The sequence below is a fragment of the Cryptomeria japonica genome, chromosome 5 (genome assembly GCF_030272615.1).
Source record: "Cryptomeria japonica chromosome 5, Sugi_1.0, whole genome shotgun sequence".
Classification (NCBI taxonomy): Eukaryota; Viridiplantae; Streptophyta; class Pinopsida; order Cupressales; family Cupressaceae; genus Cryptomeria; species Cryptomeria japonica.
In genome coordinates, this window is record NC_081409.1 from 89,728,668 (window position 1) to 89,752,674 (window position 24,007).

General features: G+C 35.3%; 1 protein-coding gene across 1 annotated transcript in view; it reads left to right on the forward strand.

The window, feature by feature from the left end:
* Positions 1 to 1,647: 1,647 nt before the first annotated feature.
* Positions 1,648 to 24,007, forward strand: part of LOC131054733 (serine hydroxymethyltransferase 1, mitochondrial) — a 70,323-nt gene continuing 47,963 nt past the window's right edge. Inside the window, exons 1-6 of the mRNA XM_057989319.2 lie at positions 1,648 to 1,807; positions 1,922 to 1,984; positions 4,132 to 4,218; positions 18,443 to 18,564; positions 18,796 to 18,872; positions 20,362 to 20,486. Coding sequence (XP_057845302.1) covers positions 1,733 to 1,807; positions 1,922 to 1,984; positions 4,132 to 4,218; positions 18,443 to 18,564; positions 18,796 to 18,872; positions 20,362 to 20,486 — 549 coding nt within the window. The 5' untranslated portion in view covers positions 1,648 to 1,732. The remainder of the gene's footprint in view (positions 1,808 to 1,921; positions 1,985 to 4,131; positions 4,219 to 18,442; positions 18,565 to 18,795; positions 18,873 to 20,361; positions 20,487 to 24,007) is intronic.

Sequence of the window (24,007 nt, forward strand, 5' to 3'; positions counted from 1 at the left end):
GGATAAAATTATTTAATTTAATTTACTTATAAATTGTGTTTCGAATAAGAAGATGATCTTTTCTAATGACAAATAATTACTACTAGATATTCTATGATATAAGTTTTGATAAATCTTTAAAAATTATTTTTAAGACATCCCTTACTAAATATATTAATGTAGCTAGTCATACAAGGAATCCCATTATCCCACCTTATAACCTTAATTATAAATAAATAAGATTCTCTATCAACTTTTAGAAAAATATTAATATCGAACATAATTCTATTTAATCTCTTCTCCTCTACTTACCCAATCTTGACCTAAAATTATGTAAAAGGAAAAAACGAAATATTTAGTAACTTATACTCTCTTTTATATTTGCATGAAGAGTCATTTTTTAACTAGTTTTTATCGTTTGGAGTAAATAGCGTCCAAAATTTCCTCATCCAAAATCTTTATTTTCCACGTGGCACTTATACACTATACAATATGATAAAATGTATAAAAAAAATATGTGGCCATGAACTTGTAAGACGATGACATAGTTTGGCCCTCAAACGTCCCTTCTCATTTCTGAAATAAGACAATCGACCACACATCTTCTAATAATGATAAATGGCCAATCCACAAGTATCTATAAACTACATACTATTCAACTAGAATATACAAAAAGGATTATTTTAAGCATACAAATGTTATTTATTTATTAATATTTCATTCTTATAAATTAGAATGTAATTTATTCTTAATTTTTTTGGAGATTAATATTATTATATATTCTAATTAAAAGAAATAAGAAATAGATATTAGATATATTGTAATTAATTTAATTTTTCATATTTAATTTAATTAAAATTATTAATATATTTTGTAATCAATTTTTAATATTTAAAAAAAATAAAATCTAATGGTATCCCCGTGTCCTAGTCTAACGTCCAACATTCTGTATCTTGGGTATCTGAAGTGAGTTGAGGCAAGACTAGTCCACTGGGGGTCTGATAGCCCTCGAGGTCGATTCTCTCTTCTCAGACTTACTTGGTGATGTGGCTTGTGGGCTATTGCTTTCATCATTGAGGGAATTAGTCTCGCCCTAGAAGAGGCTTAGGCCGTGTCATCCTTAAGGAATTAGTCTTGTCCTAGAAGAAACTTAGGCCATTCTAGAAAAGGTTTAGGAGGGAATTAGTCTCCCCTAGAAGAAAATTAAGTTGCCTCGTCCTTGAAGAATTAGTCTTGCCCTAAAAGAAGCTTAGACCGTTATAAAAGAGGCTCAATTTAAATGTAATTTATTTTTTTAATATTAATTCGAATTATCTTTAATAAAACAAGTAAAATTTGAACGGCAGACCTCCTATTTATATACTAAAATGCTTTACAATTAAACGGTCAGCTTTGTAACTTTTTATTACTCATTTTCCCATACATTATCCTCGCCCGATCATCACCCTTGAGTGGTCACAAATAATTTCCCATAATAAATTTTCATTAACCTTAAAAAGTAGGCAACTTCAACGGCACCTCTCAATCGGATCCTCCAATCGCTGTACAAACACGTCCACGAGAGCACAACCAGCACGAAGCTTAAATCCTTAAACCTCCACCAACCACAGCGGATTGAATTTGGATAACTCAAAACGGTGGCCGTCGACGGGCGTCAAAATTAAGCCCTCTTTAACGGAGCTCTAAACTTAAATGTCATCCTATTCGTTAGCCAATTTTGTTTGTGGCACATATTCAGATTAGAAGGAAGACAATGGCAATGGCAATTGCTGCTCTGCGGAGGGCTTCTACACGTCGCGTGTTCAAATCTCCCCTCGTTCAATTCAGCGTATTAACCACATTCTCAACAATTTTAGTTTATAACAGCTTCTTTAGAGCTAGCCTGTGTTTTTTCCTAAAATAGTCCATTATTATTAAAAATGATTTGAATCTTCTTTTGCAGTCAGCAGCATTGGCCAACGAGGAGGCTTATACTCGCATTGAGAAAGAAAAATCGCATGTCACGGTAATTTTTTTTGTTGTTTTTGCCTCGTACCTCGAAAGGAAAATTTTGAGCTAATTTTATTCAGGTTTACTGTAAAATTGTCGTCCTAGTTTTCTGGTTAGAAGGACAATAAATTTGTTCTTTCCTGTAGAATCTCCCTCTTTGGCTTAGGAGCATAGATTTAAGGCTTCTACTGTCCATAATAATATAGATTTAAATCAATTTGGATGTCTGAGGATTATGACTTCACATTATTGAATTGTAAATCTTAAATATGCAGAGGACTGATAAATCCGTTGGTAGGGCAGTAAATCACCCAGACTAGTATTGAAAAAGGTCTCGTTTAAAGCACTAATAAGCCTGTTAACTCGGATAGATTTGTGTTTGGTAGGGAACACCATGATTCTGTGTTAAATTTTAGAGATCTGGAGCGAATTGTGTAGATTTTTGTTTGATAGAAAGATTTGGCTATTAAACATTATAATTCTCTCACATATATCAGAAGTTTTAATTAGGTAATTCAGATAAATGCGTGGCTATGCATTAAATCATCATAATATATTGTAGATTTTTATGTTTGAATAAAAAATTGTTGCAGATTTTATTTGTATCAAAAGATTTGTGGAGAAAATAATATAAATATTGTTTGAATAAAAATTTGTATGTCATTGATGATATGGCTTATGTTTTTTAATTGTCAAATAAATATGTATGTAATGTTCATATTTTTTAATTTTCAATATATATGTATGTGTAGAATGAAGAATAAATCATAAATAATATTATGTAAAGCATATTGTTAATATAATTTATATTATAAATTCAATTAATTATTATTTTTTAATGTTGAAAAACACATGCAATCTTTCTTCTAAATTCTTTATTTTTTCTTTGTGTTGAGAAATATAAACAATTTACATGACAATGAATTTTCCATTTCATACTATTTTTCTTCTTTTATTTTTTTATTTTCTCTTTATTTCAAGTGATTTTATGAGAGCGTTCAAATTTTATGAATATTTTTCCTTTTACAAGATATTTGTCTGTTTTTTTCATGTTAATCTTAATTAACAAGTCTAACCAATTTTATTTAGATTTATTAAATTTTAATTCCATGTAACCAATCCTTTTTTTTGTTTTAATCGCTTTGATTTTTCATTTGCCTTAATTTTTTCATCTATTGAATAAATAATTCCCTTAAAATTTGATCTCATTCTTTAAACTTAAGAAATTTTAAGCTATATAAGATTTTACTGAATTTTTTTCTTATGTAAATTTTCATTCTGTATATAATTTCTTCCTTTTGTAAAATAAGTAATATCTTTAATAATTATAAATCATTTTAATTTCTTAAAACTTAAAAATTTAATCAAAATAAATTTAAATTTACTATTAAAATTGTTTTCTTATATAACTTTTTCTTGTTTTATTCTTTATTTTATTCTTTTATTTTTAAAAGATTGACAAATGAAAATATTCAAAAGTACACATTTTTTCTTTTTTACAATATTTTTTATTTTTTCTTTTATTCTTCTTTGCTAATTATTCTATAAGTCAGTTAATTTGCATTAAAATTGTTATACGTGCGAGTTTTTTCTATTATAATTTTAAAATATTCCTTAACAATAAGAATGGTAAGATAAAAATATTAGATTTAAGTATATTTTACTTTCATTTTTTTAAAGAATAGATAATCAAAATATTCAAATATTTTAAATATTGTTGTAACAATGTTTCACAATTTTTTTATGAATTTGTCAAATATTTTAAACAATTATTAAAAAAAATTCGTAAAACCTGTCAATTTTTTTCCAAAAGGAATGTTTTTAATGATTGTGGAGTTGAATTCTGATTACTTATTTTTTACCTGTAATCAGACATTGAAAAGAAAGCAATTTATCCATTTATACCGAGCAGATTATAACTCAGTTCTTAAGAATATTTATACAGCCTTACTGAAAAATTGAATATGGAATTATCATTAATTATCTATAGGAAGAGACGACTCTCTTGGCATTTTGTTTATTCGAATTCAATATGATTATATCGATTTTCAGTATTCTGCATCAATTTGTTTCACATTGTAATTGAATTTTAAGCGTTTCAAGAATAGGATTTGGAAACTACATAGAATTTTGATGAAAATGTATTGGTTTGTCTATGTGCAGTGGCCAAAGCAATTGAATTCACCATTGGAAGAGGTGGATCCTGAAATATCAAACATAATCGAACTCGAAAAAAATCGGCAATGGAAGGTTCCCTGCAAATCTTTTGAACTTTATTTGCAAATTATAAGTGCTTTAAATAACTCCTTTTGATGGGAAAGTTATAATAAATGGTTGTCTAGAGGGAGCTATCCAGTTACAAACAGTATAGTTCAGGTAAGATTACAGATTATATCAAGGTTTCTCCGTTTGTGATTTGTATCCAGCTGTTTTCCCCTTTAAGATTTTGTATGCTTGTTATCCTGGTTTCTATAGATTTATAAACTTAGTTTTCTGAAATTCAAATAATCTTTAATTAGGCTTGTAATAGACTAGTCTTACATTTTAGCGATTGGCAGACCAATTAACCTCAGGATCTCCATTTATCTTAAAATATATCTTCTACATAATCATGCATCGGGCTATGGTCTCAGAGATGGGAGATGGAAAACAAAATGTGAAGTGACAATTGAATGACAAGCAGATACAGAAGGTCCTATCAAAAGAAACAATGACCTGAAAAACTTATAACCAACCCCTTCAACCCCCTACCTTCGTATGGATGTATACTTGTAGCAGGCAAGATAAATTATAAATTTATATTTTATCAACGCACCCCCAAAAATGTCTATCAAGATTCAATATTACTCTTTACAACGTGCATTCATTGTTATGCAATGTCAACCTTACACGTCAAATTTAATACTCATCTGATTAATTTTTTTGGAAGAAGAATAAAATTATAGAATCAGTTCAAAAAGACATAACCAGCTGTAGCAAATACATAGAGAATAAATAAACTTAGAGATAGAAGACATTATCTGAAATGGATCACACGAACACCAACAATGCAAAGACATCTAAATAAAAACTTCAAGCACGGAGCCTTTATGAGGAAGGTAGCAAACACACAAGACCAAGAAATGCAAAAACATGAAAGAACAACAATGGATAACTGCCACACCAGCCAACTGTACTCGTGCCAGTCTTTTGAGGATTTCTGGTTTTTTAGTAGTTGACAAACACTAGGCAAGGACTCAGAGGAGTGAAGAAACAAGGTGACCCCTCGGTTCCTGCCGAATTTGTCAGCGATAAAGAACATTAAAAGTAACGGATGCAGCATAGCCTTTCCCATCGAAATACAACAGGCAGTAATGTCATGGGTTCATCCAAAAATCAACAGTACAGGGAAAATAGGTGGCTGCCAGGGGTTCAAAACCCGTTGGACCTGGATGCTTTTGGGACTTTTCAAACGTGTTATCAATGATCTTTGGGCGTCCAGAACAAGCAGCAGAGACGATCTTTCATCTTGTGTCAATGGTGCAAAGCATTTGAAATGATTCTTAGGCATCTATTTAAACATGCAGTGAACTCCAAGCTGAGCATCCAGAGAATTTGCAGCAGTTGTATGATATCAATATGTCAACAGTATGGGAGGCCTTGCAAGTCAAAGAGTATATCAGTACTATAGAAAAAATGGATTGAGTCTACAGTAGTCCAAATTACCCAACTGATAGCCATTCTTTGTAATTTAGATCGCTGATATGCAGATTTTTATGGAGAAATAGAGGCAAAATCCATTTTCATACTAGAGTTTCCCAACATTGCGTTTCTCCTTGGTAAATCAGGTGTAGCTTGATTCTTATCCATGCTTTTTTAGTCGTTTGCATTATTGTTCTGTTCTTTTGATAATTGCGTTGGCAAGTAACTATTTACCTGCAGCTTTGAAAGGAAAGAACTTAAAGTAGGATAGTCATATCTTCATTTTCAGCCGTTAAATTATGAGAAATATGCATTTGGAATATCCAACGCAAATATAGATTAACAAATGCATACAATCTGTCCCATGTTATACAAAGAAATGCATTTTAAGGCATCTGACATTTGGTTTTATCTATCACTAAGGTAACAAGTACAGAGATAATATATGATAATACCGAATCCAAATAGACAATAGTAATTTAAGCTAGGATTGTGATCTATGTTGTCTTTTAATACAGATTCAAGACGAGACATCATCTGGACATCATCTGGTCTGGATGTTGTTTTTGTCCTGGCCACATTTCAATCAAGTTTCTTACTAGCAATGGAAGGATCTATTATGTTTGGAATCTCCATAGGGTTGTTGGCTTCTGCACTCTTTGGGTGTGCCATTGTGTAGGCACATGCAGCAACTTGAACAAATTGCTTTCAAATTTTTAACTATCCAAGAGATTTCTGGCATTCATTACTGAACACTTTAACACTGTATAACTTTCTAGAATACTAGGTCAGTTGCATAAACGCACATGCTTTTAGATGTCTCTCTAATGTGTTGTTTGAGCTAAATGGCAGTTATAGTGTCATTATAGTTTCGTCCTATCCAAGAGAACTGTTATGTTTCTGGTAATGAAGTACATAGCTACTTCTATCCACAAATGAAATTATCTGATGTCTGGACATTTGGTGGATTCTGCTATTTGTATGCCATCTAGGAGGCATGGGAATTACTTTGAACAAATCATTTTCAAGTTTTTTACTTCTCTATCTGATAAAATAAATACATGAATTAATGAATTAATAATAGAGCTGACAATGTATACCAAATACAGGAGTGAAGTATATCTTTATTTGCACATGAAATTATTACAAAAGAAGACCAGAGATGGTTAGATAGGAATTGGCGTTGATCCAACTAGATCGTACTGCTTTCCTTGATAATAAACAATCTATTTAAAAGACCCAATAGTTGCCAAGAGGAACACAACCGTCGACCAACCAACACCTATAAAGTTATAACTACTCATAGCCAACAAACAATTAATACATTGCTGTGATTGCTTCTGGTTTTGATTGTGTTTGAATCTTTGATTTGATGCGAAAAAATCCACAATCAAAACCAGAAGCAATAACAGCAGCTATAATGGATTGTGGAAAAATAATTCATTTAATTAATACATCATCGGATAACTAATATTATTGAAACATAATAATAGACATTGTATGTTGACAACATCATCCCCCCAAAAGAAAACGTTGTCTTCCAAACTACAAGTAAGCATCAATATTAGGGAATAATTTTTAAACTGATGATAATATTGTAAACAAGGACCTGCAATAAAGTAGGATTTTTCAAACTTAGACTTGGATTATAGATGGAAAATCAAATGAGTATAATGGGGTTTGGGGGCAACACCGCTAGTAGGTCCTAGAGTAGCACCTTGGGTGTGCTCCATGTTGCAATATAGGGTGGGGGCATTGCCACCAAGCCCATATGAAGACCTTCATAACCACATAAATCTTCATGGTGCACATCATTTTCATGATTTTTTAATAGGCAAAAAGCAACGCTGAAAAAGCTAGAAAATAGATAGTTTGGAGTGCTTAGCCAACATATCATGTCAACTAGGAACTAAAGTGCTTTCCATACGGTGTGATCTAGAAAATAGATACTTTGGAGTTTTAGCCAACATATTAAATCAACTAGGAATTGAAGTGCTTGCCATATAGTGTGATTGAGCACCTGTGAACATTGTTGTACTGTGTGTGAGTGTTGTCATGAAGGATTGTAGTTGTGTGACGATGCAACCTAGCCATACAATGCAAACAATATGTCTTGTAAAAGGCCATATGATGAGGAGAGGATGTTGCCATATAGTAAAAAAGAACACCTGACGTGGAATGAAATAAGGAGGATGTCATATGATGGGGAATGATCAATTGCCAATACAACCAAATTGTGCAGTGAAAAGATAACCAGACTATCATACACTATTCACTAGAAAATGTTGTATCTCATAACCATTATGTTTTTGTCAATGAGGGGAAAAGCTAGTTACATAGTGAGAAGAGTTGTTGGCTTTACGGTGAATAGAATTGTTAGACATATGCCATGAAAAGATGCTCGGTGTCGTACACTATGACCATGCCCAACGTTGTAACTAAGTTGTATGGTGAAAGGATGATGATGCTACCATACTTGAAAGACCCTACTACTTTCTTGCTGTACACAACTATTTATTCCCTTCACCAAGAGGTGTCATACTCTATGACTCATTACTTTATGCCATCCAATGTAGGAGAGCAATATCATACTATATTAACTATTGTTGCTTTATCTATCCATTGTACAAGGTGTTGAGTGAATGAATGTTTTGACCGTAAAACATAATCTAATCATTTAATGTAATTGGATTGTGTAATCATGCCTTTTATTATTTTCTCCTTCAATTGCCAAATAATATTTTCGCCTCTTCCTTTCCCTTATTTCTTTATTTTCTAATTTTCTTTTTCTTTTTGTGTAATTTTTTTGTGAAGTTGATTTGACTTGACCAATATTAGTAACTCCATGTTAAATATTTTTCTCTTAGTACTTTGAGATGTATCATCTGTAATTCTGTATTCTTTTGCAAAATTAAATACCTTTGTTGTAGCTGTGGTCCTTTGCAAACCATGGATTGTGTTACGCACACATAAATTGTCCAACTTTGTAAAACCATATTTCAACCTTTGTTGTAGTTGTGGTCCTTTGCAAACCATGGATTGCATTACGCACACATAAATTGTCCAACTTTGTAAAACCATATTTCATCAGTTGCTCTTCACTAAGAGTTGTAGCTTCAAGGAATTACACGTTGATAAAAATAACTCATAGTCCTCCATATGCCAATGAAATAGCTCACAGAGAGAATTTGTTTCATCCTTCGAACTTGACTATAATTCCAAAATCCCATAGTTAGGCTCCATAGGACCCATATCATGCTTCTCTGTCCATTCTTCTTTGAAGTCTAAATGTGATAAATCTAGGGATACTACTTCCTCGTTGACTAGTTGGATTTTCAAATCGATCATATATATCCAACCCTTATTCTCAATGGAGATTGTATTCTTTTTCTAGTTGTGATCGTCTTTGGCTGCTACTAGCCAACCAAAACCAACAATGTATTATACACTTTTTTCCTTGTGCCTTAATACCTTGTTGATCTACACCCACCAGTTGAAATGTTGGGGGCCAAATGGTTGGCTTTTGTCATGTCCCCTCTTTAGCTCTGTCTAGCAGAGACATGTGAGTTAACCTATTATGGAGTCTTGTAGGTTGGCAATGGTGGATAGAGACTCAGTCAGGATATTCAGTGTTTGGATTTGGTGTTTCTGGCAGTAGTAGACCAGTTTGGAGCAGTTCCTTGATTTTAGGAGGCAGTTCCTACATTTTAGGAGGCAGTTCCTACTTTTTAGGAGGTTGTGACAGCGTCCAAGGTTGGGGTTCCATGAGACCATTCCTTGGTTTCAGTTTCAGGAGATTTGGGTGTGTTTCCTAGTTTCTAGGAGCATCCCTAGATTTTAGGGATGAGACTGCTAGTTGATTCATGATTTCCGACATCGGTCACAGACAGGTGATAGGTTATGTTTTAGACTTTTGGAGTCATTTGAGCCTTCTGCAGCTATTTGGGTTATATTTTTAATATATTTAAATATTTCCTAAGTTAGCATTTAATTAATTAAATAAGGCTATGTTTATAGCCATTTTGGAGTAATAAGGGGTTTTTGGCTTCATCTGGATGCATATGCCCATGTGTTATAGCTCGTTGGAAAGGTCTTGAACTTTTCTAAATGTTTCCCATTTGTCAGGGACCCTTTTGATGAACGGAATTCTTTTATATTAAAAAAGTGGCGTTTTCTCTATACTTGGCAACTAAAAATGAGAAATATTTATAAGCCTAAGCGCACTTTTCATACACTTTTAGGGTTCGAGCTAGAGGGAAGGAGTTACAAGGAGATGGTAACCTAATTATCAAACATCTTCTAACATTTTACATCTTGGATTTGAGATTTTGGCTCTGGAAGAGCTTTTCAGCATCTGGGACGCCAACCCCAATGCCTTGCTTGTTTGGGACGTAGCCCCCAATACAGTGGTTTGGATTTGCTTGCAGTTATTAGCATCTTGGAGATTGTACGACACACTTTCTGGAGGTTGAGTTCAACGTGGGGTTTGGGGGTTTCTATCCAGTTGGGTGTACTTGGCAGCCACTTTCCTTCCCACGTGCAGCACTTGAAGGGATGGAATCTTTCCGCAACTTCATTCCTAGTTATATTACTCTTTCAGCATCCAGGTTGGGTTCATTCCTGATTGTAATCTTCCTGAAATTATTGGAAATCTTCATCTGGTCAAATATTTGATTTTATATTTAGAAATCTGCCTTGAATCGAATTTGTTTTGGTTGTATATGAACTTCATTTTCAGTACTTTGTTCATGTACTTGTACTTCATTTATTACTTGTTGAAAAATCATCAAAACACAAAAAGAATCCAACCCTTCTGCAACTTCTGTCTATTTCTGAAAGAAAATATTAATAAACGGGAAAAATCAATTTAAAATAATAAAAATTACAGCAGATCAGCAAAAGAGATCTATCAGGGATCTTTCAGCTTTCCAAGACTTTTACAAGTTCCTTCTGAAAGTACATTCACATAGACTCACCATCAACAATTGTATTGGTGAGATTCCTTCCAAGGATCTCCATATTCACCATTGCCAATTTCTTTGTTGTGTTGACTGTTAATAACATTGGATCAATCACTTGGTTGCCCAATAGTGGAGGTTTAGTTATTGGATCTTCATTCTTTCCAGATTCCAATTGAATCATATCATGCAACATCTCATTCTCCTATAGTACAATAGTATTTCGAAGTTCAGGAATACTTTGTAATAAATCCACTACTTTAATTGGTATGGTAATTTGAAGAACCTTGTAATATTTTTCTTGGATGATAATTGATTTGTTATCATACTTGTGTTTGCATTTGAGTATTGGTGTTCATTATCCATATCATTCTCCACTTCGGCCCTGTTGACGTGTTTTTTATGACAGTGTCGAACATAGAATAAAGTTATCAATGACGATCACTTCACTCTCTCTTGAACAAAGTCACACCGTATGCTAAGATTGCAAAAGATCAAATGGCTAACTCCAAGGTTCCTTCATACTTGGGCGTGACTCAATTGGCAGATGTGATTGCTGGTAATCCAAGGGGACTTACGTTTGAATCATTCTTTTACTTCTTCACTGTGGCTAGAACTTTATCATCGGATATGGCAATTTGGTGATGCTCCTGCTTCGAACGAACTAAAATGAACTGAAAATAAAGGGGAAAGGGTTAGAAAGGGCTAAATCTACTCCTAAGAGTAGTGATATCAACAATTAATGCTTTGGTGGACAAATTCCAAATAAACCAAGCTTTGCTTCGCTAAGATAAACTACAACTCCGCAAGAACTGATGCAATCCTCTAGGGATGCTAGAGGATTTTCAAATTGAGAAAGTGCATTTGAATACCCAAAAACGACACAATCCAAACGACTATCCACAATCGAACTTAGCACAAATTTAGGGGTTCAGGCTAACTTTACACAACATCTTATAATCAACAAGATGCAAAAAGTATGAACCATGGAAATTCATCAAACACCATTACATTCTCCATTGAAATCAAAGAACTTTATCTAACAATTGAGAAAATAAAATTCTACTCTAAGTGAGGAAGGTGAAACCATGCAAGTTTTGAAAAAATAACTTAAGTGGACACCATCAAAGAACAATGTTTCACTGTTATTATCTCAAAAACTTATCACAACAATTTCATACAAATTTCCCTCCTGTTACGAATGAGAGGGGTCACCCCCTTATATAGGCCTCAAGCCATGATAACATGCAAACCTTAATTAGGGTTTCACCCTAGAGGATTCCCCACTCAAGATGCAACAAGGTGGGAATCAACAATTAATGCCCTTATACAATTAATTCAAAAGTACCCAAAATAAATGCACCACCACTTTCAAATTCACCCAACATGTGTTGAATATTCATCCATGCAAAAATCAGCCCATTATGTCATAAATGCTCCATCATTTCCACATGCGGTGGCTGCATGCAAAAGGAATTTGCCATTAATTCAACATGTAATGACTGAGTTGCCATTTGGTCAAATATTCTGGTAATGAATGCACCACCCTATTGCCACGCGTTCAATAGATCCTCGCCATGCAAGTGGACCCCACCATCGTATATCCGCTCCTGCACATATAGAATTGTTGGAGGGAAAAAAATTGATTCAGGAAGAATTTTCTTGAAGTCTCTTCAACTTTCCTTGCTTGAAGAAGGTTTTCTATCAATTTTCACCATCTCCTATTTTTAGGGATTTTCCACAAATTAGGGTTTCAGGTCTAGGAGGGAGAGAATTCTCTCACGAATCCAAATCTGCAAAATTTTTGAAATTCAGACGAGATTTAGTGTCTAAAAATGGAATTTTCTAAAAAAAATCCCAAGGGGATTTCTACTTTTCATTCCTCCTTGACCCTTGGATTTTCATGCCTTAGACAAATTTTCAATTTTTCAATGTAGGCATGGAATTCACTCTTCATGGTGGAATTCGTCATTTCATCCTTGCCTTAGCCATTTCAATACCTTTCCTTGACTAGGGCGTTGATTCTTTCCTGTCATAGAATTTGGCTTTTTAAGATTTTCCACGCCTTGTGTGTTTTGGTGTCTTTGTTTCACTTTGGGCACTATGTAGGGAAATAATTCACTATTTCTTGTCTTCCTTTATTTGGTGCCCTTGTCAATTTCTTGGGTGGAATTTCCTTCAAGGTAAGGAATTCATCCTTTCTCCATATTTTCCATCCTTACCTCTATTTAACGCTCCTCCTTGGTCTAAGGTGCAATTCTTCACAAGGCAAGGAACTTCTTCATTTTGCAATCTTCCTTGGTCATCATGTTTTGGCGCCCCTTTGAAGAATAGGGTGCAAATTCCACCTGGGCATGGATTCTTGCATTTTTCAACTTTTCCAGGAGCACTTTATTTTAGTGCCCTATTACTTCCTTGGGCGCTATTTTCCTATTGCCATGGATTTTGGTATTTTCTTTGCTCTCCATGGATACCTCCCTTTGACGCCCTCTTGAGGAATAGGGCGGAATTTTGACCAAGTGATGGAATTCAATGTTTTCAAACTTTTCCAAGAGTACTTTACTTTGGCGCCCTCACAAGACCTTGGGCGGAATTTCTTCATGAGGGAGGAATTTTATCATTTTTCAATCTTCCTTCAGTACCTCCATTTGGCGCCCTACCCCATCAATGGGCGCTATTTCCACCTAGGCAAGGAATTCATAATTTTCTCCGTTATCCTTGGCAACCCAACTTTGGCGCCTTTCCTCACCTTTGGGTGCTATTTCTCAAGGAAGGAGGAATTTCTCCTTTTTCAATCTTTGCGCCTTCATCCTTGCATGGGCAGATTTCCATGCTTGTGGAGGAATTTGACGATTTCTACCAAGTCGGTCTCATTCTCTTCATCGGAACATATATGAAATATAACATTCGAGTATAAGTGGCATTTCAATATGTCTTTTTCCTTTCTTATACTTTAAGTTATATTTCATATATATTGGCAGGATGTTTGAGAGTGGTTTTAGATCTCTAGGAATTATAATGCAAATTCTAGGTTTTAGAAGATCTTTTAAATTTTCTGACTTAGTCAAATTTCAGGCCATTTCCGGATCAGGATGACATTTGTGGACTGATGTGAATTTCCAGACTTAGATGATTTTTCGAGCTTTCCATTCTTGGACTGGTTCCCATACTTAGCCAAATTTTGATCATACTTGTCTACCTTCTGACTCTTCCTGATTTAGAAATGATCTTCAGGAACGTTCAGTCTTCAGCGTCTTCAGGAATGAACCTGCCAAAATAGATTTTCCCAAATAGTAAGTGTTTCGAAATGTTAGGGTTTGGACATAACAGGTCAGGAAAGCACTTACTAAAAATAGAAACTTACTAAAAATAGAAATTACTAAAAATAGTAAGTTTGATTTTTGGCAAAATGAAGACATTCCAGGACTTAGTAAAATCCCTAAAAAATAGGAACTTTCTAAAAATAGAAAGTTGCTCCCTTTTGGCTCAAATTTTACTAGGAGGTTCCTTGAGAGGTCTTGATTCTAGTGATATGTTTAGTTTTTCCAAAACCCTAACAGAAACCCCTAAAATCTAGGACTAAAGACAAAATCCCTAAAATTGACGAAACGTGCCCTAGACTTCACCAAATTCACTCAAACAAAAAGCAGACTTAATCAATATGACCCCCAAACACTTGCAAAGCAGAGAGACTATTGCCAACCCCAAAAACCAAAACAAAAGACCGAGTGGGCCTAAAAAGTAGGGGGTCCCCATTTGCAATAGGGTGATGTGTGAAAATGTCACAACAGGCCCTTGCTTCATGAAACCTTTCTTTATCTATATGTAGTTTTGGGTACATAGCCTTCTTTTCCTAGGCATGAGTAATGGCTAGTACTTCATTTTTGTTGTCAACACCAATTAGGTTGATGCTAACCTTTTGCTTCGGACATCTAGTGTCTTCATGGTCTCCAAGTCCATGCCATTTGCACAATAATTGAACTTTGTCCTGCTTGTTTTGGTAGTCTCTTGCAAAATGTCCCCATCCACTACATTGTCAATATTGTATGATAGCGCATCCTTTGGGGTCATATTGTATTTGATTTCATGCTCGTTAATTTCAATGACGACCTTGTGATGCATTATGTGGCTCTGATGGAGTGGATTGCTCTCCTTGCATACTCCTAGTCTTGAAATTGTGTGTTCACTCCTCTATTGAATGATCCAAAACCTAACAAATCTCACAAAACATCTTTCTAGGACAATTACCTTTTGTGTGCCCTTTAATTTTACACTCACTACACCATAACTCATTAGTTTCTTTGTTGGGTTTTTGGTGTAGGAGCACCAGGACATGTGTCTACATCATTTTGATTCATGTTTATGCTTAGGAATAGAAGGTGCAATGTGTGTGTTTGTAGGCCTATTGATTAGGCCTAAGCAATGTAATAAGCCCTAAGGCCCCAAAGTGTCTCAACTTGGTCAAAGGCCTTGTATGGGCATTCTATAGGTATTTTTACAATGTGTAGTATGTTCATTTTTGACCTTTGGTGTGAAGGCAAGATCAATTTGTAAAAAGTTATAAAAAGTTGCAATTGTTGTCAAGCAACTTTTTTTGCAACATTTTCAAAATGTGGTTACTCCAACGGTTGGTTGGTTTCTTGTATGCATTGAGGAAGTTGGAGGAGTTCCTTGGCATGATATAAGCTTGGAGGAACGATGCCTTCCGGTTAGAGAAGTTGGAGAAGTAATTTTGAATGAAATTTTTGTCTTCAAACAAAACGGTTACTGAGTTTTTTCTACATTTTCCTTGTATTCCAGTTCTTGCATAATTCCTAACGATTGGTGGGCATGAATTGAGCATCTGACAAGTTGTAGCAGAGGTTCACCGATCATTTGGAGTTAGTCTGAGGCCTTGACACATTCGGGCTTGAAAGAAAGAGAATTTTCAATCCCACTGGTTTGGTAAAACCCTCAAACCAAGGGTTTGAATGCTAATAGGGGCACAAATCAACATCTCTTCATGGGATCGATCTGAAACCTAGGAGTATGTTGATTTGGCATGTATATTAATTGTTCCTAGTGGTTGTGAAGATAGGATGTATCATTTGACTACCCTCAGATGAGGCCCTAGGCTTGACATCAGTCATGTGGCAAGCCTGAGCAGTAGAAAAAGGAGATAGAAAACTTGAACAGCAGATTGGTGGATGGTCAAAATAGGCATGTGAAGGACCCTTGGGTAGGTGCAAACCCCTGATAAGTGTCATTCTTGCATTTCTTATTGACTGGTGAAGCTTTTGAGAGCTTAAACCCCAATACCGGCTAGAAGAGGCAAAATAGGGTCAGTAGGGTATGACCATCTGTACTCAAAACCCAGATGCAGAAGTTTGGAATCTGATAGAAGGCCCAAAAGGGTATCCAAATATCTAATTTATTCAGGGGGTTGTTCAGGTAGTTTGTGAGACAAATCAGGAAAAGTCCGATTGGAGGGCTAATTGCTTGTAGCCCTATTTCCTAGGTCTAATAGGGGAAACGACACAAGAGTCTAATAAACACCCATATGAGGGGTAAATATCTATAAAAATTACATATAACACATGTGTAAACATTCACATAGGCCAAATTCCGCCTTGTGAGTAAAGATCCTATTGCTTGGGGTGTGGGGTTGTTAGGTGACTTTGGTTGAAGGGTTGGAACCTAAGGGGTAGGAGACTCCTTGTCAATTGTGAGTTGTCCTAAGTGGGGAGATCCTTGGGAAGGATCTATGGAAAACTTTAATAACCTTGGGAAGGTTAAGGACATTGGTCCATTGGGTGACACCTAGTGGAGACCCTTATTGAGCAAAAACCAAAGAAAGTGATTGAACATCCCATAGCCCTTTGCATCAGTTTTTTCCTTCTTTCAATTCTTTCATCATTTGGAGTATGTCCCTCCTAAGTGCTTGTATTGTTCCCAATTCATTGTCACTGTTGTCATCCAAACTTGCATCTTCCTCTGTCTTTCTTTGACTATGTGGGGACATTTTATCTTCACTTTCTATATCCATTGCCTGATTGTAGGCTTTACAATAGGACAAGGGTGGTACTACCTTTATCTTTTTTCTTAATGATGAAAGTAGATCTTCTATGGACCACTTCTTTTTTAGATCGTTACCTGGTTTTGCTTCCATTTTTACCAATATGTCTATAAGTCTATGACTATAAGCTCATATATTTCGTGCTTAACTTGCTTTGTATTATAAATTTTTTCTACTATTTCATTATCACGATGAAACAATTTGAACTCTTCTTTGAAGGCCTTCTTTAATCTCTCCCATCTATTTATGGATGCTTGGTCGATTTCTATATAACAGTCAATCGCAACAACTCGCAAAGTGGCTGGAAAAAATTGTAGCCAAATTGCATTATCATCTTGCCCATTTTTTGTCTAGATTGTTTCACAAGTGTTATAGTGCCTGACATGATCCTTAGATCCATTGCTTGTAAACTTGGGCAACTTTTTCTTTTCACTACTAGGGCTTACCATGATTTTATTTTGATAAAAACCTAGAGCCTGGAATCTACTTGCTAGGGAGCTTTGATTTGGATGTTTCAATACTTCTCTTGCACTCTCAGCCACATTGAATCCTCAACTCTTCCCTCAACTTCAGCCTTTTGTGCATTTGTTTCGCCTTCATATTTTCTTTTATACAACCTTGGCTCGACTTCTCCTCCAATTGACAACCTTTCAATGCCCCAAAGGCTACTCTTGTACAATTTTGTGAAGGAACATTACTTTGTCTCCCAACTTCCTTAGTCTAGAGAAGGTTGTGTTGAATTTTCAACTTGACTACATTCTTAAAAAGGGCTTTGACTTGGAAATTGTACAATTTTATTCTCCTCAAGTGTTTCTCATAATCTTCTCCTTTGTTCCCTTTGCTCAATGATCCTTAAAGATTGCTTGATCTCATGATCCCGACCACCTTGTGGCCTCTTCTTGCCTTTGTTGGGATCTAAGGGCATGAATCACTCAAATCTGGCTTGATTTCTTTTAAGACAACGACACCAAATGTACTCTATCTGATAAAATAAATACATGAATTAATAATAGAGATGATAATGCTTACCAGATATAAGAGTAGAGTATATTTCAATTCACACATGAAATTATTACAGAAGAAGACTCGAGATGGTCGGCCAAGGAATGAAGTTGATCTGACTAGATCATATCACTTTCCTTGATGATACACAATCTATTTAAAACACCTGGCGACTTCCAAGAGGAACACAACTGTCAATCAACCGACACTTATAACTACTCAAAGCCGACAAACAATTAATACATAGTCGGATAACCAATATTATCGAAACATAATAATAAACGTTGTATGTTGACTATACAAGTTTCAACTAAACTAGGGATTTCATATTCTTTTGCTAAACATGTGAAACTGTAATTATGTATCCTTTCTAGAATATCATTTCAGTTGCATGAACACATATTCTTCTAGAATCTCTGTATTTTGGTGGTTGAGTTGAATGGCAGTTGTAGTGCCACTATATATTTTGCGTTTTGGCATCATATCAGTATTTCAGAGCCTTAGGCTGCTCCAACTTAATTTGTTTGGACTTCAATCGTAGTTTGTTTAGGCAGACAGAAGGTGGCAATACTTTAGGAAGTCTTAATTGTGTATCGAATTTTCTTTTTCCTTTTCCAATTGATGGTACTAGGACATTTATGGATATATGTGCATACAAGATTGCTTTTGGTGCTAGTATACATGTTTTGTTATATCTACCAGAAGATAAAGCACAAAGCACCTACTTTCTCGAATTTATTTTAGGAAACATTTTAACATTGGTTTTCTTCTGGTACAGGGACTTGAACTTATTCCGTCAGAGAATTTTACATCATTGTCAGTTATGCAAGCTGTAGGGTCAGTCATGACCAATAAATACAGTGAAGGCTATCCTGGTGCAAGATACTATGGTGGAAATGAGTAAGGCCACAAATCAATCTCTAATGATCTTCATTTTCTTGCATCTTATCTCATGTGTATGGAGGAAAACATAAGTTGTAAAATTCTTTTTGTTCATCTGTATTATCTGTCCTGGATGTGTAACTTTATTTATCTGCTTTCTTATTACATTTTTCCAATTATAATTGCTTCTGGGATTTTAGTGTTTTCAGTGAATGCTAATTCTTTTAAACTACTGTGCGAGAAAATCAGGTTTATTGATATGGCAGAGTCTTTATGTCAGAAAAGAGCCTTGGAAGCATTTCGTCTGGATCCACTGAAGTGGGGAGGTTTGTGATGAAGTCCTCACTTTTCTGTTTTCTATTTTGTCCAGTATGCATGTGCTACACTTGACTTTTTAATCAGAAAATTACACACTTCCTTAGCACAGCCATTTTGTAGCTGGAAGTTTTCTTAGACAAACAGATTATTAGTTGTAAATTCTCCAAATGACTTCACAACTGCAATACCACGATGAGACAAATAGAAAAGACTTTGCTATTCAGGTTCTGTAACTTAAAATCAGAACTCTCCACCTTTATTCTTCTGCACTGCTTGCTTTTGATGAAAATGTTGGGACATCTCTCTGTGTTTATGGGAATTAATTTTACCTGATCTTTTAAAGTTTCTTATTGAAATTAGATGTAGTGCTTTGCAAGTAAAGCATATTTACACATCAAGCTTGTTTGTAATCCATCATTCTGCAATTGAGTAGCTATAATTGACCAGCATTTACGCAGCTCATGGTTATGCTCTTAGTTATACTGTTTTGGTTGATCATTATTTCTTGAGGTCTTTGTTAAGTTGATATATATTTTCAAATTTTGAACTATTATTGACAAGATCATTAGAAGCGAAAGTGGCATGTTGCAAAGGATTTATAATCAATCTCCAACAGTGATATTCTAGTTTGGGGTGCGATCTCTGATAACTAAAAGGTCAGGAGCCATCATTGGCCACAGTTGAAAGTTATAAAAGGGATCATGTGGGGTGAAACTTGTAAAAGGGATTTTATCTTCTTGGAGTTCATTTGAACTATGGTGGTTATTTCTACCTTATTTCCAAGGTCATAGGCATACCCAGGGTACCGTTGGATATCATTTGCTATAGCTTTCTGAATAACCCTTATTTTGTTATTCTTGTTATTGTATTCTGCTTATAGTCGTTTTGCTCAATTCATTGCAAACCTTCAATTTTTACACAGATGCAGCTCTTAGCTCTACAGATTAACTGCATAAGATGAGATTGAATGGTTTTGCTGCTGCATAGAATCACAGATTCACAACATTCTCTCAGCACACAAAATATTCTGCTAATTGTTCCTTCTTTCTATGCAATAATTTTTTTTTAAAGTCCATTTGCACCATGCTTCATGCCATATTGGTTGCCAATGGCCTTGCTGTTATATGGTTTTTTCTCTAGATTTAAAGTTTAATAAATTGGGTAGAAGTTACATAAATATTTATTGAAATAGCCTAGTTAACAATTTTTTCTTCTTGCACTAAGATCGCCTGGCTTAGGTTGATTTGGAAGAAACAATTTGCTGGGAAAACAATCTCTGAATACAATTGGTTCTTGTAAACATATAATCATGTTTTCAAACAGTTGCGTAAAGTTAAGATCAGTCACCATTCATCATTTTTGTGGGATGATCATAGAAATTTAGTTCAAATTCTATATTGAATGATGTTGATTTATTTTTAATTAGAGCAGATGACTGTTTCTTGTTGTTACTGAATGTAAAAGTCATTCTAAGCTTCTCTGGATCTTATATTGCAGTTAATGTGCAGCCGTTATCAGGCTCTCCTGCAAATTTCCATGTTTATACTGCTTTGTTGAAGCCACATGATCGGATTATGGCACTTGATCTTCCACATGGTGGTCATTTATCTCATGGTTACCAGGTATGTTAAATTCAATTCATGTGAGTTATTTTGATGTTGGTTTTGTAACTTTCCTTTAGGCCTCAATATTTTCCTGAGAATGTCTCTCTTTGTTTCCTATATTTATATCTTATGTTTTGTCATGTATGTAAAGCTTTATCTTCCTTTAAGGCTCTTTTGGTTATCTTGCTCCTGCTATAAGCTTTGCTTTTGTAATATCTGGACTGGTAACACTGTATTTTTCACTCTTTTTATTATAAATAAAGTATAGGTGGACTACCACCTTCTATAAAAAAAAGGAAAAAAATTAAAATTCATCATGTCCGCTTATCTCAAATATAAAGTTAAAATTCACTCATGTAGGTTTGAACATGAAGTTGAGATTCACTTATGTATATTTGAAGATGAAGTTGGCTCTAGATAGTGTGCACGTGAAGCTTGTTTCAATCACCTTGCTTATTAAGTTCTCTCGTTTTTCTCAACTCATGAAATTTGCTCCAATCTTCTAATTCATGAAGTTCACCTTTGTAGAAATTCGCTCCAAATCCTCAACTCCTGAAGTTCGCTCCAAACCTTGAACTCATGAAGTGCATTTTGTGTAAAATTCGCTCCATTTTGTCAACTTATGAAGTTCTCTCTCAACTTCTAACTCATGAAGTGCACTCATGCTTCTCAATACACTTGAATTCACTCTTCTACCTTTGATCATGAATTTCGCTCCATTTCCCTAACTCATGAAGTGCACTTTGTATAAAATTCGCTCCTAATCACCAACTCATCAAGTTCGTTTTAATATCCAAATTCATGAAGTGTATTCATACTTGAGTTCTTTCCTCTACCTTTGATCATGAATTTCGCTCCATTTCCCTTACTCATGAAGTACATTTTATATAAAGTTCGCTCCATTTCATTGATTCATGAAGTTCATTTTGTAAAGTTCGCTCTAAAAGGTGAAGTCATGAAGTAGGAAATTCGCTCCAAAAGGTAAAGTCATGAAGTTCGCTCCAAATTGTGAGATCATGTTCGCTCTTGAGTGTTTGATCATGAAGTAGGCGTTTTTTAAATTTCCCTCATCCTTCCACTTTCAACATGAAGAAGTTCGCTCCAAATCTCTCAAGCATGAAGTTCTCTCCAAAAGTCTAACTCATGAAGTTCTCTCCAAGGTGGCAAGTTTTGAAGTTCTCTCCAAGGTGGCAACTCATGAAGCTCGCTCCAAGATGGCAACTCAAGAAGTTTGCTCCAAGATGGCAACTCATGAAGTTTTCTCCAAGATGGCAACTCATGAAGTTTGCTCCAAGATGCTAACTCCTGAAGTTCGCTTGTGAATGCTTGAATAGGAAGTGAGTGATTCCAAATTTCCTTCATCTCTTTATCTTCCAGTTCGCTTGTGAAGCCTTGAAGGTGAAATTCGCTCCAATACCCCAACTCATGAAGTTCGCTCCATATCCTTCAAACATGAAGTTCGCTCCATATTGTAAAGTCATGAAGGTAAAACCTAGAGAATACTTAGAGATGAGGCGGATTACAAATGAGCTTATTGATCATTTCATCGCACAAGAATTCAATCCTTGGAATAATTCATTCAAATGCTCAAACTCATACTTACACCAATTCTCAATCAATGCACTCAAGGGAAAAATATATCACTCAACATGAAGTGTGGTTTTGAGGCTTGGAGACTAAGGTGAGTTGACATCTAAAATTGCTCATTTGCATATCGCCTTGGACATTTTCTCCCTTCAGTCTTGTGAGACGAAGACTCTTGGAAAAAACCTCGACCTTATATTCCCCTTCAAATGCAAAGGCTAATAGAAAGACACTAACACGACCTAGGAAGCAAGAAAAAAGTGGGGTCCCCATTTGCGATGGGGCGATGTGTGAATACCTCGCAACACATACCAGGTTCTGGTAATGTCTAAGTCTCTGGTGCAAGGGCACTAGGACATGTGTCTACTTAATTTTGACATGTGTCAACATCATTTTAACTCATGGTTATGTTAGGAATAGAATGTGCAATGTGTGTATTTGAAGGCCTATTGATTAGGTCTAGACAATGTAATAAGCCCTAAGGCTCCCATGTGTGTCAACTTGGTCAAAGGCCTTGTATGGGCATTTTATATGTACTTTTGATGTTTAGGGGTCTGCAATGTGTGGTATGTTCATTCTTGACCTTTGTTGTGAAGGCAAGATCGAATTGTAGAAAGTTGTCAAAAGTTGCATTGTTGTCTTAAGCAACTTTTCTTGCAAAATTTTGAAATATGGTTATCCCAACATTTAGTTGGTTGATTGTATGCGTTGGAGGTAGTTGGAGGAGTTCCTTGGTGTGATATAATCCTAGAGGAATGATGCCTACTGGTTAGAGATGATTTTGAATGAATTTCTTGTCTTCAAAGTAAACAGTTATTGTGATTTCCTGCATTCTTCTTGAGTTTTCCGTTCTTGCATAATTCCCTGTGAATGGTCGGCATGAATTAAACATTTGGCAAGTTATAACAGAAGTTCACTGTCCATTTGGAGTTGATCTGAGGTCTTGAAGCCTTCGGGGTTGGGAGAAACTGAATTTTCTATCCCACTGGCTTGACAAAACCCTCAAAACCAGGGTTTTGGATGCAAACAGTGGCACAAATCAACATCTTTCTATGGGATCGATCTGAAACCTGGGAGGATGTTGATTTTTCATGTATACTAGATTTTCCTAGTGGTTTTGGAGACAAGAAGTGTCATTTGTCTTTCCTAAGATGATACCCTAGGCTTGACATCGCTTATGTGGCAAGCCTGTGCAGTAGGAAAAGAGGGTGGAAACCTTGAACAAAAGATTGAAGGATGGTCAAACTTGGCATGAGAAGGACCCTTGAACAAGTGAAGACCCTTGTCAAGTGTTATCGTTTCATTCCTTTGTGACTGGTGAAGCTTTTGAGAGTTTAAACCCCAATACCGGCTAGAAGAGGCTAAATAGGATCAGTAGGGTTTGACCATCCGTACTCAAAACCCAGATGCAGAAGTTTGGAATCTTGTAGAATGCCCAAAAGGGTATTCTAATATCAAATTTATTCAGGGGGTTGTTTAGTTAGGTTGTGAGACAAATAAAAAAAAGTCCAAATGGAGGGCTAATTGCTTGTAGTCCTATTTCCTAGGTCCAAAAGGGGAAAAGATACAAAGGGCTAGTAAAATCCCATCTAAGGGGTCAAGATCAGTGCAAAAACCATATAACACATGTGTAAACACTCACATAGGTTATTTTCCACTTTTGTGTAAAGATCCTGTTGCTTGGGGTTTGGGGTTGTTAGGTGTCCTTGGTTGAAGGGTTGCATTCTTAGGGGTAGGAGACTCCTTGTCAATTGTGAGTTGTCCTGAGTGAAGAGATCCTTGGGAAGGATCTAGGGCAAGTTATATAAACCTTGAGAAGGTTAAAGACATTGGTCCATTGGGTGATACCAAGTGGAGACCCTTTTTTGGAGTAAAAACCAAGAAAGTGATATAACATCCCAAACCCTCTGCATTAGTCTCTCATTCTGAGCTTATCTAATACTTCCCTAATTTCA